General features: G+C 47.0%; 1 protein-coding gene across 1 annotated transcript; it reads right to left on the bottom strand.

The window, feature by feature from the left end:
• Positions 1-46: 46 nt before the first annotated feature.
• LOC125148447 (synaptonemal complex central element protein 1-like) lies at positions 47-8,814 on the bottom strand. Its single transcript, XM_047826522.1, has 13 exons — positions 8,679-8,814; positions 5,137-5,199; positions 4,448-4,507; positions 4,003-4,077; positions 3,324-3,371; positions 3,012-3,066; positions 2,223-2,312; positions 1,894-1,957; positions 1,045-1,111; positions 849-972; positions 657-767; positions 414-501; positions 47-170 (listed from the first exon to the last, which is right to left on the bottom strand). The coding sequence occupies exons 1-13, from the start codon at positions 8,746-8,748 to the stop codon at positions 90-92; spliced, it is 996 nt and encodes a 331-aa protein (XP_047682478.1). The 5' UTR covers positions 8,749-8,814; the 3' UTR covers positions 47-89.
• Between the last annotated feature and the right edge of the window lie 6,605 nt (positions 8,815-15,419).

Below are 15,419 nucleotides of genomic sequence, written 5' to 3' on the forward strand. Positions count from 1 at the left end.
CATAAACTCAGCTGAGGCAGTTGTACTGAAATAGTGCCTTTATTTCCTGAAGTTCATGGAATATGCTCCAAGGCAAAGAGAGTCCTTGTCTAGGAGGGCATAGTACGGCCTTGCTTGGTGGGCAGCCCTGGGTCTTTCTCCTTGCTGACTCCTAGGAGCTTAGGATTGGCCTGTGGGAGGTCAGAGTCTGAGGAGGGAAATGTCCATGTATCCCTGTGTCCATACCCTCCCTGGAACCTGCCTCTTCCCACTCCACACTGCCAGCCCCTGCATTTCTGTCTTCTTTGTGCCCTGTGGGAGCACCCTTCCCCAAAGACCATCCTCTGAGGACTCTCGATCCCCTTCTTTGCCTTCCTGCACCCAGCTCCTTGCATGAGCTATTTCTGCTCCCTGCCACCCAACCCAGGGCTCACAAGTTCTCCTGGGCCAGCCCCTTCATCTTGTTTGCTTTGGGCTTGAGCAGGGATCTGCACCCCAAGCGTTTCCAGCTCTTCCTTAAGCCTGGACAGACAGAGGCAGGGTAGGAGTGTGGGGAGGGGGAAGGGGAGGAGAAAGGACAAGAGGCTGTGAAGAGACCAGGAGACAGGCTGAAAAGGGAGCAGAGATGCCTCAGCGACCTTCCCCTAGAGGACTGGGGGGAGGGCCTCCACACGCACCTCTGCCTCTTTTGCTGTAGCTGCTGGCACTTCTGCTGCAGCTGTTCATGGTGCTGGGCAGCAGCCTCTAGGAGCTCCTGGGCCTTCCTGTTCTCCTCTTCAAACATATGTCTGAGGGGGGTGGGCATCAGCACTGGCATCTCCCTCCCTCCACCCCAGTCCCTGTCCCTGTCCCTGTCCTGCTCGTCTTACACTGCAGCTGCTGCCTCCTGGCTGCGGAGAAAGAGCCCCTCAGCAGTGGTCGAGCAACCGTCAGCCCCAAACTGGGAACACAGACGATGCTTCACGTCCTCCAGCTTTGCTTCCACGAGCTTCTCTGCGGCAGGAAGGGACAGATAAGCAGGGCAGTGCAAGGCAAATCAGGGCCTCCCCAATCTCCAGGCCTCACCTTCCCTGAGCAATTGCTCCTTGCTGCTGTCCAGGGCGCCAATCTCCTGGGCCATCTGCTCTGGTCTCTGAGTAGGTAGAAAGGAGGCCTGTGCATGTGTTTTGGCCTACCCCCATGCACCTCAGACAAGCCTACCTCCCTTCCTACTACTCGGGCCCTCTGGGCACACAGGGCACGTTCCAGCCTCAGGGCCTTTGTACTGGCCATCCTCTCCACCTGGAACTGTCTCACCCCAGACACCTGTGATGCTGTGCTTGAGAGGCTCACGAGGTGGTTAACGTTCGGTAATCTTGGAAGCTTTGACGTGAGGCAAGCATTTATTACAGGGGATCCTAAAAGCATCACTAACCAGAAGTGTTCCCTGGAGAATCATTTACTAGCCCTGCATTGCCGTTTCTCTTCCCCTTACCTGGCCTCTTCAATGAACCTCTCTCTCTATCCCAACGTCTGTTCTCTCTGCCCCTTTCCCTGGGTATCTAGGATCCCCAAGGGGCAAACACCAGTCTGCTTGGTTCCCCGCTGTCTGCCCTGTGGCAGTCATGGCTGCAAACACATCCATGGATCTTCTCTATGGATAATCTTTCCTGACTTCATCAGGGCTCCTCCTGGTCACTGCAGGGCCCTGGGGGAGCAGCAGAGAGGGCGGGCAGGACCAGTGAAGAGGATGACACCGGGTGGCAGTGAGGGTGGGGATAAAGCACTGAGTTGAGGGCCATTTTGACGTTAGGCCACTAAGGCTGGCTCAAAAGCCGGTGAGAGGAAGGAGGCCTGCGGCGTGACCTTCAGTTTGGGGCCAGGGACTCTTAGGGAAGATGTGTAAGGTGGGAGGAATGGCTGTGAGTGACTCACGTGGAACTCCCAGAGGTCCTTGTGCTGGCCCATCAGATCCTCCAGCTGTTCCTCAAAATCCAACCTGGGGGCCGGCCACACAAGATGAGGGACCATTGGCTGAGACACCCCTCCCCAGCCAGGCCCGGCCAGGGGTCTTCATGTACAGACCATGGGAGGCTTGCCCATGTTCTTTGCTTGGCAGGGAGCACCTTCCCCACCTTGACCTTCCAAACCTCAGGTCAGCCAGCTCCTCTTCTAACCCCCATCCCTGATATTACCTGCACCTACAACCCATCCTCGCACACTGCCCCCTCACCCCCCACCTGGCCTGGAGTACTGGGCTTCACCTCAGTTGCCTCTGTTTGTTCTTCTCGTCCTCGATCTGGGAGTTCAGGGCAGAAATTCGCTCCTTGCACTCCTGCAGCATGGTCTGCTTCCTGCGAAGAGGCAAAGCAGCCCTCAGTCATGTTCTCTGAATGTCTCCCCAGGATGGGGCTGGGTGGGGCTTCTGCCTCCTCTTGGGGTGTGTTGTAGCCTTCTAAATTGAGGTCCTTCTCTAGTAACTTCATGGGTTGGGGCATGAGCATGTGCCCCCTGGGAACAGTGTAGTCACCGGGGCATGGTCAACTGCGAACACACACACACACACACACACACACACACCTCATCCCAATTTCCCCACACAGTTCCAGTCTTGGTATGCCAGGGCTCAGTGACTCTGGTCACAAAATAAGCTAAACCAATGTTCAGGAAGTGGAGAGGTGGATTCACAAATTCTGAGGTGGATGGAAGGGTCCTGATGAATAGAGAGAGACGGAATGGCTTGATGCCTCAATGAAGGGACAGATGAGTGGACAGCCAGCCAAGGGGCCTATTTTGGGAAGAGTGACAGGCACAGAAGAAAAAACAGCCAAAGGAATTTGGTATTCTAGCAAACGAATGATTATCCCAGTGAGTGAGAGTGTTCTTAACACTACTGCCTACTGTTGGGTCCAAGGTGGGAAGACACGCATCTGACCTCTCCGTTTTAAAAACGGAGGAAATGAGAGCTCTGGGTCCATGGCTGAGTTTCCCTCTTTCTCTACTCCCCCACAATGAAGGGGAAAGAAGAGCAAGGCCCAGCTGGAAGGTCTTACCTCTGTGCCTCACTTTCCTTCTCTTGGCAGTGGAGTCTGAGGATCCTTAGGGTCTCTGCAGGGATAGGAACCAAGGGCCCCAGGAGAACCCATTAAAGCATCAGGCCTGGGCATAGTTAATACGGTCAGATCACGTGGAGTCTCGTGGACACCCGATTGGGCTTTGTAATTTGCTTCAAGTCTGGTGGAAGCCACAGGAGGGATGCAAGAGGATTCAGGTTTCAAAAGGGTTCGGCTGCTGTGGAGAGACTGTCACACTGCCTCTGCAGGGTGACAAAGGCAAAAGCCTGGACACAGAATGGCTACAATTACCTTGCTTTTTGTTCAAGGTCTCTTTCAGACGTACTTCCTCTCCGCTCACTGGAAAACACAGTAACATGTTCAGGCATCAGGTACCACCCACTGCACCCTCAGAGAGCATACCTGCCCACAGTCACACAGGCGGTCTGGGTCAACTGTACCCCAGTCCCAACTGTGGACCCCTTGAGTTGAGCCCCCTCCCATCTTGTGCGCACACTCCCTGATGTGGCAGCAAAGGGCCCTGATGTTGATAAAGGGTTGACTGTGAGGGTCCTGCAGAATGCCAGTGCACTTTACATGGACGGGAGAGAAAGACACATCATCTGAACTGGGATATGGGCTATGAAGAAACACATCAAGCAGTAAGGGGAATGTGATCAGGTGGGGACAAGGTGCTGCCTTTAGATGGGATGACCGGGGTAGGTTTCTCTCAGAAGGGGACATTCAAGCTAAGAGCTGATGGTGATGACGTATGGCAATAGAAACCAGTGGTATCTGGGGCAGAAGAGTCTAGCAAAGGCCCTGAGGTGGGAGTATGCTTGGACAGTAGAGAGTGGGAGACTGGTAGGACCTGATGCCGCAGAGGGGGCAGGAGCCCTTGGCCGCAGCGAGAATGCTAAGGGTCCAGAATATTGAGTCCAGGAAGGCATGACGCTGGGGACCTCTGGGTGACCGAACCCTGCATGCTTACGTGAGTCCATTTCCTTCTGCAGGGCCTCCCAAACAGTCCGGGCCTCTCCCAGCTCCTCACTGGCTTTCTTTTTTGCTGTGCCAAAACAAAACAAAACAAAACAAAACAAAACAAAACAAAACAAAACAAGAAACCAGACGTGTAAGTGCAACATCCAACTATAGCATTCCTTGCAAATAGTGACGTTTCACATTTGTCTTCAAGCAAACTGGGCAGGGGGTGGGGAGGACACATTTTACAGGACAAGAAATGAGGCTTCCAGAGCCCAAGCCCTTCCTGTTGGTCTCAGTTGGCAGCAGGGCCAGGTTCACGGACATGTGACTACAGCAGTTGCCTTTAGAAAAACCCACCCTTGGTTTGACCTGCTGCTGTGGTCCTGAAATACATACTTAGTAATCCTATAACCAGGGGCCCTGCAAATCATGTAGCTTGTCCCTGAGCTCACCTTGCTGAACCTCATTAATCCGATTAATCAGGACCTCAACCCTGGGCTCTAGGCTTCCCGCTGTAGGGAGGAAAGGAGGTTGAATGGAGATGACAGGGCAGGCAGAGGGAGTTGGGGGCCCTACAGGGACTCTCATTCTGGGTAGAGGATACAAGGGAAAAAACAGAGATACTGAGTCAGGCTGTAGTCATCGCAGTCAAGAAAAATAGAGGGGCAAGGAATTAATTAAAGCGCGAAGGAGTGGGGCATGCTCTTCAGATATGGGAAGACCTCTTGAAGGCCTTAAATCAAGGGGAGGGCAGTTCCCGGGTGGGGTGGTAGGTAGTCAGTGAAAAGGCCTTCCCTGAAGTGGGAACATGGCTAGAAGAAGCCATGTGAGCAAGCAGAGAGCAGCAGAGGTAAGGTGGAGGGAAAGGAGGTGAAGGTGAAAACCTGGATTTAACTGAGTGTGGTGGGGACCACATGGGTGGCTAGCAAGGGGGCTTGGGGGAAATGTTTTGCCTTCTATCCCCTTATACTTTAATTTCAAATCCTTGGGCTATATTTTTACTTCAGAGAAGTTTTAAAAAGTAGGAAAGAGCCAATGGGTTAATTTCCAAAGGTTGTGAATTGTGAGTCCTGGAACTTAATCCACTTCCGCCTTTTCCCAAAGCTCAGGCTGTGCCTCAGTTACAGAGAAGACATGTGACCTTTCTGCAACTTCTTCATCATTTCCATCAAGTCTTCAATTTTCTGTGAGGACTTGGCCTGCCCTGTGGAGACACAACCAAACATTTCATAATCCCAAAGGAGAAGGCCCAAGGAAGGGTCCAATAACTTTGGTATGGGACTGAGGGCGGCTCATATCTCCAGCCAGAGTGGTGCTCTTGCCCCTTGTCTTGAGGTAGACACTGAATTCGAGAGGAGTCAGGCTATTTCATGGTCAACTTTTCCTAAAGTGTGAAATCATACCACAGAGTTTCCCTTAATAAAACTCAGGGCAAGGGGAGGGGTGAACTTTCACTGCCTGTACTATTCAAGACTGGGTCAAACCTCATGACGTAATAATGAAAGGAAAAGAAAGGAGGGGCAAAAAACAAAACAAAACTGGAAACAAGGGGTCAAAAGTCACTGTAACCGGCAGATGGCTAATTAACTAGAAAGTTCTAGAGTCTTATTAAAAAAACCCACAGTGAATAGTAAGAAAATTTAATAAGACACCATGTCATTTGCACATAAATACAAAGAGCTATTCTATATACATAATCAATTACTCTGAAGCCTGTCAGTAGAATATTTCGTATTCACTTGTTTATAACCAATATAGACACTTAATGAACTAGTAGATGTTGGCAATTATTAATGGTACTAAGGTCACAAGAGAGATAAATGGACATTATGAGCCACTTGATGTAAAAATACAACATAGGATTCTTGCCAAAAAAGAAGTCAGAGTAATGCCTTTTAATTGTCTTAATCTAAATACTAATTTAGGGAAAATACAGGAACACAGGACACATGGGGATGCAATTAGCAACATCCAGACCGGGAACTTTACAGGAAAACATCAGGATTTTTAACAAATTTTTTTGGGGGGGGGGAGGAAAAAAGGAAGATCCTTACAGATGAAAGGGGATTAAAAAGACATATACTCAATACTCAAAAACGGACTGTATTTAGATCCTGATTCGACAAGTGCACTTTAAAAAACAGTGGTGACATAATCAGAGAAATTTGAAAACTGGGTTTTTGGTGAAACAGGAACTATTGTAGCTGTTACTCAGACAGGACAGTACTACTGTGGTTAGTTTTCTGGAAAGAGTACAGTACTATATTTTAGAGATGTTAGAGATACATATGGAAATATTTATGGATGATATGCTATGATGCCTGTGCTGCTTCAAAATGAAATAGTGGAGTGGGTGAGGATAAAAAGGAAACAAGGTTGGCCAAAAGCTTATAACTGTCAAAGTGGAAAAGATGGGCTCATGGGGGTAATTTTATACTTTGCTTTTGCCTTTTGTATATGCTTAAATTTTTCCATAATAAAAAGTTTCTAAAAAGCAACCAGTCAGGGGTGCCTGGCTGGCACATAGAGCATGTGACTCTTGCTCTCAGGGTTACAATTTTGAGCCCCATGTTGGGTGCAGAGAGTACTTAGAATAAAATCTTTTAAAAAAAGCAATGAGTCAATATAAAGAAGGTAAACAATCACTGCTTTCAAAGAGTGGAAGAAAGGAGGGGACAGTTAAGCAAAAATTTTACAAATGGCCCATAAATATTTGACAAGATATACAATATCGGTCGTGATTAATGAGATGAAAACAGCATATCGTACCTATCTGGTTGGTAAAGATGAGTAAGTCTGACAATGGCCAGTGAGATGATGTGGGGAAATTCACATACAGGTAGGCTGGAAACTGATGTGACCTTTCAGAGGACAGTTTTACTACATCAGCATTTTGAAGGCATAATTATGTATGAGACATGCTCATCTAAGTATGCAAAAGGCATGTTAAAAGACACGGAAGCAGTATTTGTCATGTCAAAAGTGGGAAACAACGTGGATGCCCATCAGCCGAAAAGTACGATCCATCCCCACAACAAAATACTGTGCAGCCATTGAAAAGGAGGTAGATTCATTATGCATTAAACATGGAAGGAGACCCTAGACAGATGAAAAGTCAGTAAAAAATTGTGCATATAGACTCCCATATGGCTACAAGAAGAGGTGAAATATATGCCAGTCTACAAACATATGCATACCACGTCCAGATAATTTGTGGCCAGAATCACCAAAATATTCTCAGCAGTAGTTACCTCTGGAGGGTAGGACTAGGAAGGAGGATGTTTGTCTTTCACCATACACACTTCTGCATATGGCTGTAGTTTTAAAGCTAACTGGCCCAAGTGACCCCAAATTGATCTTTACAGTTTGTTTGGGCAACCAATTCCCCAGGTATTATTAACAGCCTAGGCAGTGAGCTGCACCGTTTTTACCCTCTATTGCCTATGTAGTGCCCGCCATAAGGCAAAGCACAGCCTGGTAAGAAATACCTGTTGAATTAACAAATAATCCGATCCCCCATTGCTAACATTTCTGAACCTTGAGACTGAGTTGCAGACACAAGACCTCAGACACAAGGACCAGAAGTCCCCGGTGTGAAGCGCAAAGGGCAAGGACACTCTCCTATGTAGTAAGCACCGTGCAACGCATGTTGAAATACTCTGGTCTGATGTGATGGTGCCAGGAGATGGGGCTTTGGGGAGGTGACTGGGTCATGATGGCGGAGTCCTGACGAATGGGAGCAGTGCCTTTATAAAAGCGACCCCAGACAACTCCCCGGCCCTTCCCGCCCCCCGTGAGGATGCAGCCAGAGGATGGTCACGCAGGCACCGGGAGCTGGTCCTCACCAGACGCCCTATCTGCCGATGCCTTGGTCCCAGACTTCCGGCCTCCGGAGTCACGAGAAGCAAAGTTCAGTGGTCACCGGGCGATCCAGGTTAGGGTACTGCATTATAGCAGCGCAAACGCAGCCACTGGTGAAGTGACTAAACCACCCACGTGGACTAGCTTAGGGGAGGCACCTGAAACAGCCACACCGGAAGGCTCCTTTGGCGCAGCCTTGGCCATCGGAGGCGTTTAATACAAGGGGTGCATATGCATCCGTCCCACTTTCCTCTTCATGCCTGGCTGCCACGCTCTGCTCCAGGCGAGCCTTGCGTGCGAAGGTTCGCTACTCACACCTCTCCTCTGTGGGACAGACACCCCGGAGCCGCGCCGGGGTCCCAAGGCTGCACCAGTGTAGGTGGGTCTGAAGGGAGCGAGGGCAGGCTCAGCCCCTCGAGGGAGGGGAGTGTTCCAGGAGCGCACCGCGGGGCCGGCTGGCGCCACCCCTGCCCGCGGAGCTGGGAGCTCACTCAGGTCGGCGTCAGGGAGAAAAACAGCGCGGACGCCGCGTGCCGCCGGCCTGGACCCAGCCTCGGAAAAGAATGCCCGGGTAAGAACCGTTCTGGGGCAGCAGGGACGCCCAGACGTGGCTGCGAGCACAGAGGAAGGCGGCTCACTCAGGAGCTGCGCGCAGAGAGCCGCTCGGCCCAACAGAAAGGGTGTCCCCGGGGCTACTTCACACAGCCGAGGCCGACCTGCCGGCGGTGACCCTGCGTTTCCTCGGCGGCGGGAGGAGCGGGGGTTGGGGGGCCGCCGCGTGTCCCCGCCCCACCTCCCAGGGGCGTCGGGGCCCAGCACTACCTCCTGCCTTCTCAGCCGGGTCCGTGGCTCCCACCCGCTCCGCGCTCGGAGGCCCCAGCCGCCCCGCCATTCCCTTCGCTCGCAGACTCCCTCCGGGTTGGCGCCTCGGTTGGGATTGGGCCAAACCTGCGCGGGGGGGCGGGGCGCCCCGCGGCACGCCTGCGCAGTGCGCTCCAGGCGCGGTGAGCCTCGAGCTGAGGCGGGGCTCAAAGGCTGAACACAGGTGCTAGTGCGCATGTTTAAAGTCTCTGGGGCCGCAAACTCAGAGTAGGGGAGGTGGGGGTGGGGGTACGTGGTCTTCCAGGCTTGCGATTGGCAGTTGAGGAGTCGGTGACTGCGCATGTGCAGACACCTCCAGCGGGGCCTCCCCGACTTTACCGAGCTTGCGGAGGTTAGGTGGAGAGCACCTTTGCCGTGTGTTGGGCCCGGGTTTGGATTCTTGTCTCTACTGGTGTTCCTTGCTGCAGACCTGGGGGTGTAACCGCAGGACTGTAGCCTCTAACTAGGCAGCATGGAATTTCTTGGAGTCTAGAGCAGGAAATTTACTCCTAGATCCTCGGGAGAGCGAGCTTGTCTCAACAAGGCATTTGTCAGTAAGTTTCTTGTTTTTCGTCTTATTCATTCTCTGTGCCTGGAAAAAGCTTTCCTTTGTTTAGTTCTGCGGAGCTGTCCTCTATTTGCTGCACGGGGTGCTGCGTGATTTGTGAATCAGTTAGTAAAGCCAATTAGATACTTAAATTCACTTTTGTTAACACCTCCCCATGATAAGGGACAAGTGAAGTGGAGGAGAAACAGAAGTTTAGTAACACGGATTCCTCCTGTATACATGGAAGAAACCCAGGGAAGCTGAGTAGGTCCCTGAGATGGCTTACCACCACCTTACCTGCTATTATGGGCTAAAGATAAAGACTTTGTTTTGAGGAGCAAACAAGGGAAATGAGGGTATGGTGGTAACGGTGTCTTTCCCATTGATGAAAGTTTCTGCAAATTTAGAGTCCTCCTTCTCTTCCTAGCACAAAAGGCGATTTTCCTTTTAAATGTAAATGTTCCTTACCTAAAGACAACTTCTACTCAGTCCTCACAGGTCCTTTTGTGTCTGCTGTTCGTTAAAATTAATCACACCTGTCAACCTTAAAAATAAAGCTACCGTTTATTTTACCGGCAAAAGACAGGTTTATTTGGGAACAGTAGAGAATTGCCTCTGTGACCAGCAAACTACCGCAAAAGCACCCGTGAGTCCTGAGAAGGAAGGAAGGAGAGGAGGTTCTTTTATAGAGGAGGCAGGGCGTGGGGAAGGGGGGGCTGTTGTAAACTAAAAGTCTGTTGGCATAAACTGGGGGGCGGGGGGGGGGGTGGCTGGAAGAGTAGTGGCTTCTCATTGGCTGGGCAGTGAGTGTCTCTCATTGGGTGGGCTGTTGCTGGGGGAGGAAGAGGCCTTCTTTCCTCCTGCTGGGATAGTGAAGTGTATCTACCTGCAAGGTGTCTCTTTTCCTGTTGCTAGAGTCTTAAGAGTGCCCCCTTCCAAACCTTAGGACTTAATTTCAGTGAGGTTTCTTATTACTAATTTTCCCAGGCTCAAACAATGCTCATCCCAAAGAGCCGTGCTCACTCCTCCTCCTGTGGAGTTGGCTTTGCATCCTCATGGACAGGACCCTCCTGGAAGGTGGTGCTGAGTCCTCAGCTTCAGGATAAGGTGGAGCTGTGGGAGGGAAAAGTGAGTAAGATGGAGCAGAGGCTTCCTATGTGTAGTGAATGGTGAAGAGTGTGGTCTTCGGAGGACCTGGTGGAGGAAAGGCTTGATGTGGAAACCTGAGTTTCTGTTTATTTTAGTGTGTGTGGTACAAGAAATTGTGTATGGTGTAACATACTGCCTTCTGTTGCTTGTGACTCATTTTCTCAGCAGTATTTGTTGAGGAGACTGTCCTCTCTGGGTAATTGACCATATTCTGCTGCAATGATCCTTGTACCTGGTTTCATCTCAACACTGTCAAGACTGTTTTGTTTACTATAGCTTTGTACAGCTCTGTTCTTTCTCAAGATGGGTTTGGCTATTCAGGGCCCTCCGTGGTTTCATACACATTTCAGGATTGTTTTTTTCTTGTTTGTTTGTTTGTTTTGAAAAATGCCTTTAGAATTTTGGTCATGATTACACTGAATCTAGATTGCTTTAGGTTGAATGAACAATTTAAAAAAAAATTTACAATCTACGAAGGTGAAATAACTTTCCATTTACTGGTCTCTTCTTCAATTTCTTTATCAACATCACATCGTTTTGATGCTATAGGATTTTCACGTCTTTGTTAAATTTTTCCCTAGATATTTTATTATTTTGGAGGAAACTGTTAGTGATGTTGTTTTCTTAATTTTTCTTGGTGAAGGTTTGTCATGAGTATGCAAGGATTAAGAATGTCCTGTCCCCTCAAGGTCCTTCTACTGGATTAGCAGTCAAATTGATATGACATAGATTAACGAGAGAAGATAAAATTTAATTTTGTGTATATGGGGAATCCAGAGAGACCTGGGAATTCTGAAGACACTTGGGCAAAAGGAAGCATATATGTCATCCTGAGCTAAAGACAAGGAGGTATGGGTCAGGTACCTCAAAGGGAAGGAATGCAGTTCACAGGAAGATGAAAAAGAGTAAGTGTTTGGTAAACAAATGTTTTCCTGTCCTCTCAGACGGAATGAGACATAGAGGGCTTTAACCAAACAGACCTTGCTAGGTTCTTCCCTGTCTACCATACCTGGTTCATATCATGGTGAATAACTCTGTTCCTGGAGCAGGTCCTCTGTCTAAATTCTTTTAGGCAGCTGTGTGGGAGGTAAAGAGCTTTTTCTGATTCTGCTTGGTTTTGATTAATTTATTTTTGAGAGAGAGTGGGGGAGAGGAGGAGGAGGAGTCAGAGAGAGAGAGAGAGAGAGAGAGAGAGAGAGAGAGAGAGAATCTTAAGCAGGCTCCACAGTAAGTAAGCATGGAGACTGATGCGGGGCTCGATGTCACAACTGTGAGTTTTGGACCTGAGCTGACATCAAGAGTCAGATGCTTCTGAGCCACCCAGGTGCCCCTTGATTGCTTTTTAAGTGAAAATAGTCTTCATGCCAAAGTGACTCACCTTGGGATCTGCCTTTGGACCCTACAAGTATATATAATCACAAGTGATTTCAGTATCTTGATTTTGTGTCCTGCAATTTCCCTGAAGTCATGTAAAAAGTGTGTTGTTGTTGCTGCTGCTGCTGGGGTGATATGTAATATTGGGAATTTAGAAAATGGTACTGTTTCTACCCAGGTCGTCCTCAATAACCAAAACATAGGGGGCACTAATGTAAGCCTCACTCTATGGCCTGTAGTAACACATATCCTCTTACAAGGGCCATTAATTTCACTTTGGGTGAATGGCATGTTGGCAGGCCTTGTCCTCTATCATGAAGTTTCATGTTTTTTCCTTATTTTCTGGTGTGGTACCGATGTCATTGTTTTGAGACATAATTTAGTGTGCATCATTTTGAAATGTACTAGAAAACTGCTGTAGCAGTGGAAATACTCATAACTTGACGCTCAACTTCACCAGCTGTCATTGTTTTACTACCTCTGGCAGTTCACACAAAAAGCTTGTATGTTTTACCCCCAAAGAGGAAAACTCTCCCTGAGAACTATGTCGTAATTTCCAAATGAGGAAATCATTATGGTTTCCTCATTATCATTGAATCCACAGGCCACTTCAGCTGTCACCACCTGTTCAAAAAGTGTGAAAGAGTCTTCTTCCAATATGACCGGGTTTCTTTTTTTCTGTACTTTTCTTAAGACTTTCCCTCATTTTGATAACCTTAGTCGATTGAAAGATCACAGGGGACTGAAATCTGGGTGGCCTTTTCTGTATGGCCTCTTTAACTTGGTATGTTTTCAGTTTTCATTCATGTTGTAATATATTTCAGTTGACATTCATTGTGCTTCAAATACATAACATACTATCAGCCATTTAGTGGGAAGAGTAGGGCGACCCTAAGCTTGTCTCATCACTTGAATATAGCTAGATAAATATAAAATCATTTGGAACACCCAAGAAATCCCTCAGAAGTCTTAGAGAACAAAGCTACACATCTACAAACCAGAAAAGCAACCCATGGAAGCTTCTTGTAACAAGCAGGCCAAAACACACCTAAGATCTAAGTTCCTGTAGGTACTTTATTTTATTTTTTAAATTATTTTCTTTGATTTTTATATTTTAATTTTGTTTAATGTTGCTTGTTTTTCTTTCTCTCCAAAATGAAAAAACGGAGGAATTCACCTAAAAGAAAGAACAGGAATCAATGATGGCCAGAGATTTAATCAATGAGGATATAAATAAGATGTCTGAACTAAATTTATGTGTGTATGTATGTATGTATGTATGTATGTTTATTCTGAGAGACAGAGAGAGAGAGAGAGAGAGAGAGAGAGAGAGAATATCCCAAGAAGGCTCTGCACTGACAGTGCATAGCCCAATGTGGGGCTCAAACTCATGAACTGTGAGATCATGAGCTGAGCTGGAGTCAAAAGTTGGACACTTAACCAACTGAGGTACCCAGGCACCCTGAACTAGAATTTGAAACCACAATTATAAGGATATTAGCTGGGCTTGAAAAAAAGCATAGAAGACACTAGAGAATCCCTTACTGCAGAGATAAAATAACTAAAATCTAGTGAGGCCAAAATTAAAAATGCTGTAACTGAAATGCAATCCCAAATGGAGGCCATAAAAACAAGGATGGATGAAATCAGTAAATCGGTGTAGTAAATCAGTGATACAGAAGATAAAATTATGGAAAATGATGAAGCTGAAAAGAAGAGGGAAAGAAAGGTCATGGACCATGAAGGCTGACTTAGGGAACTCAGTGGCATATTAAAACAGAATAATATTCATGTCATAGGAGTCCCAGAATGAAGAGAGAAAGAGGGCTAAAAGGTTTATGTGCACAAATTATATCTGAAAACTTCCCTAATATGCGGAAAGACATAGACATCCAAGTCCAAGAAGCAGAGAACTCCCATTAAATTCAACAAAAGCCAATCATTGCCACGGTATATCATAGTCACATTCCCAAAATGTGCAGACAGGGAAGAATCCTGAAAGCAGCAAAGGAATAAAGTCCTTAACCTACAAGGGATGACATCAGGTTTGCAGCAGATCTGTCCACAGAGACATGGCAGACCAGAGAAGAGTGGCATGATATAGCCAACATGCTGAATGGGAAAAATATGCACCAAGAATCCTTTATCCAGCATGAAAATAAGGAGAGATAAAGAGTTTCCCAGACAAAGAAAAACTAAAGGAGTTTGTGACCACTGAACTAGTCCTGCAAGAAATTTTCATGGGGACTCTTTGAGTGGAGGTAAAAAATGACCAAAGCAACGAAGACTAGAAAAGACCAGAGAATATCACTAGAAACACCAACTGTACAGGCACCAACATTGCATTAAATTCATATCTATTAATAATCAATCTGAATGTAAGTGGACTAAATGCTCCAAGCAAAAGGCATAGGGTATCAGAATGGATGAGAAAAGCAAGATCCATCTATGCTGCCTACAAGTGACTCATTGAGACCTAAAGACACCTGCAGATTGAAAGTGAGGGGATGGATGGGGCACCTGGGTGGCTCAGTTGGTCAAGCGTCCTACTCTTGGTTTCAGCTTGGCTCATGAGCTCACAGTGCAGAGCCTGCTTGAGATTGTGTCTCTCTCTGAAAATAAATAAATAAACTTTAAAAAATAAAAAAAGAAGATGTACCAATTGTAAATATTTATTTCCCAATATGAAAGCATCCAAATATATAAATTAATTACTAACAAGCATAAAGAAACTCATTGACGATAATACAATAATAGTAGGGGACTTTAGCATGCCACATACAGCAGTGGACAGATCATCTAAACAGAACCTCAACAAGGAAACAAGAGTTCTAAATGACACTGAATCAGATGGACTTAACAGATATATTGAGAACATGTCATCCTAAAGCAGCAGAATACAATTCTTTTTGAGTGCCCAGGAAACGTTCTCCAGAATAGATCACATTCCGGGTCACAAATCTGCTCTCAACAAGTACAAAAAGATTGAGATCGTACCGTGTATATTTTCAGATCACAACGCTATGGCACTTGAGGTCAACCACAAGAAAACATTTGGAAAACCCTCAAATACATGGAGCTTAAAGAACATCCTAGTAAAGAATGAATGGGTTAGGCAGAAAATTAAAGAAGAAATAAAAAGGTACATGGAAGCAAATGAAAATGAAAACATGACAGTCCAAAACCTTTGGGATGCAGTGAGGGCTGTCCTAGGAGGGAAATATATTGCAATACAGCTCTACCTCAGGAAGCAAAACAGGCCCCAAGTACACAACTTAACCTTACACCTAAAGGAGCTAGAAAAGGAGCAAGAAATAAAGCATAACAACAACAACAACAACAACAACAACAAAACAAATAAAGCCTAAAGTCCGCAGAAGAAGGGAGCTGGAACAAAGATTAGAGCTGGAATAAATGATATAGAAATAAACACACACACACACACACACACAGACAAAATGGACCTGTGAAACTAAGAGCTGTAAAATGGATCTGTGAAACTAAGAGCTGATTCTTTGAAATAATTAACAAAATTGTTAAGCTCCTATGCAGACTTATCATAAAGGAAGAGAGAGGGGACCCACATAGATTTGAAAAAAATGAATGAAAGAAAAGAGACCACAACCAAGGAC

This window comes from Prionailurus viverrinus, chromosome D2 (assembly GCF_022837055.1).
Source record: "Prionailurus viverrinus isolate Anna chromosome D2, UM_Priviv_1.0, whole genome shotgun sequence".
Taxonomy (NCBI): Eukaryota; Metazoa; Chordata; class Mammalia; order Carnivora; family Felidae; genus Prionailurus; species Prionailurus viverrinus.

What these genes read in the sequence shown, in the direction of transcription:
- LOC125148447 (XM_047826522.1), bottom strand. Translation starts at nt 8,748, where the DNA reads ATGGCGGGGCGGCTGGGGCCTCCGAGCGCGGAGCGGGTGGGAGCCACG. An exon ending in CCCGGCTGAGAAGGCAGGAG is followed by an intron (nt 5,200 to 8,678) that starts GTAGTGCTGGGC and finishes GTGTCTCCACAG; the next exon opens with GGCAGGCCAAGTCCTCACAG. An exon ending in AGGACCTCTGGGAGTTCCAC is followed by an intron (nt 1,112 to 1,893) that starts GTGAGTCACTCA and finishes CTACCTACTCAG; the next exon opens with AGACCAGAGCAGATGGCCCA.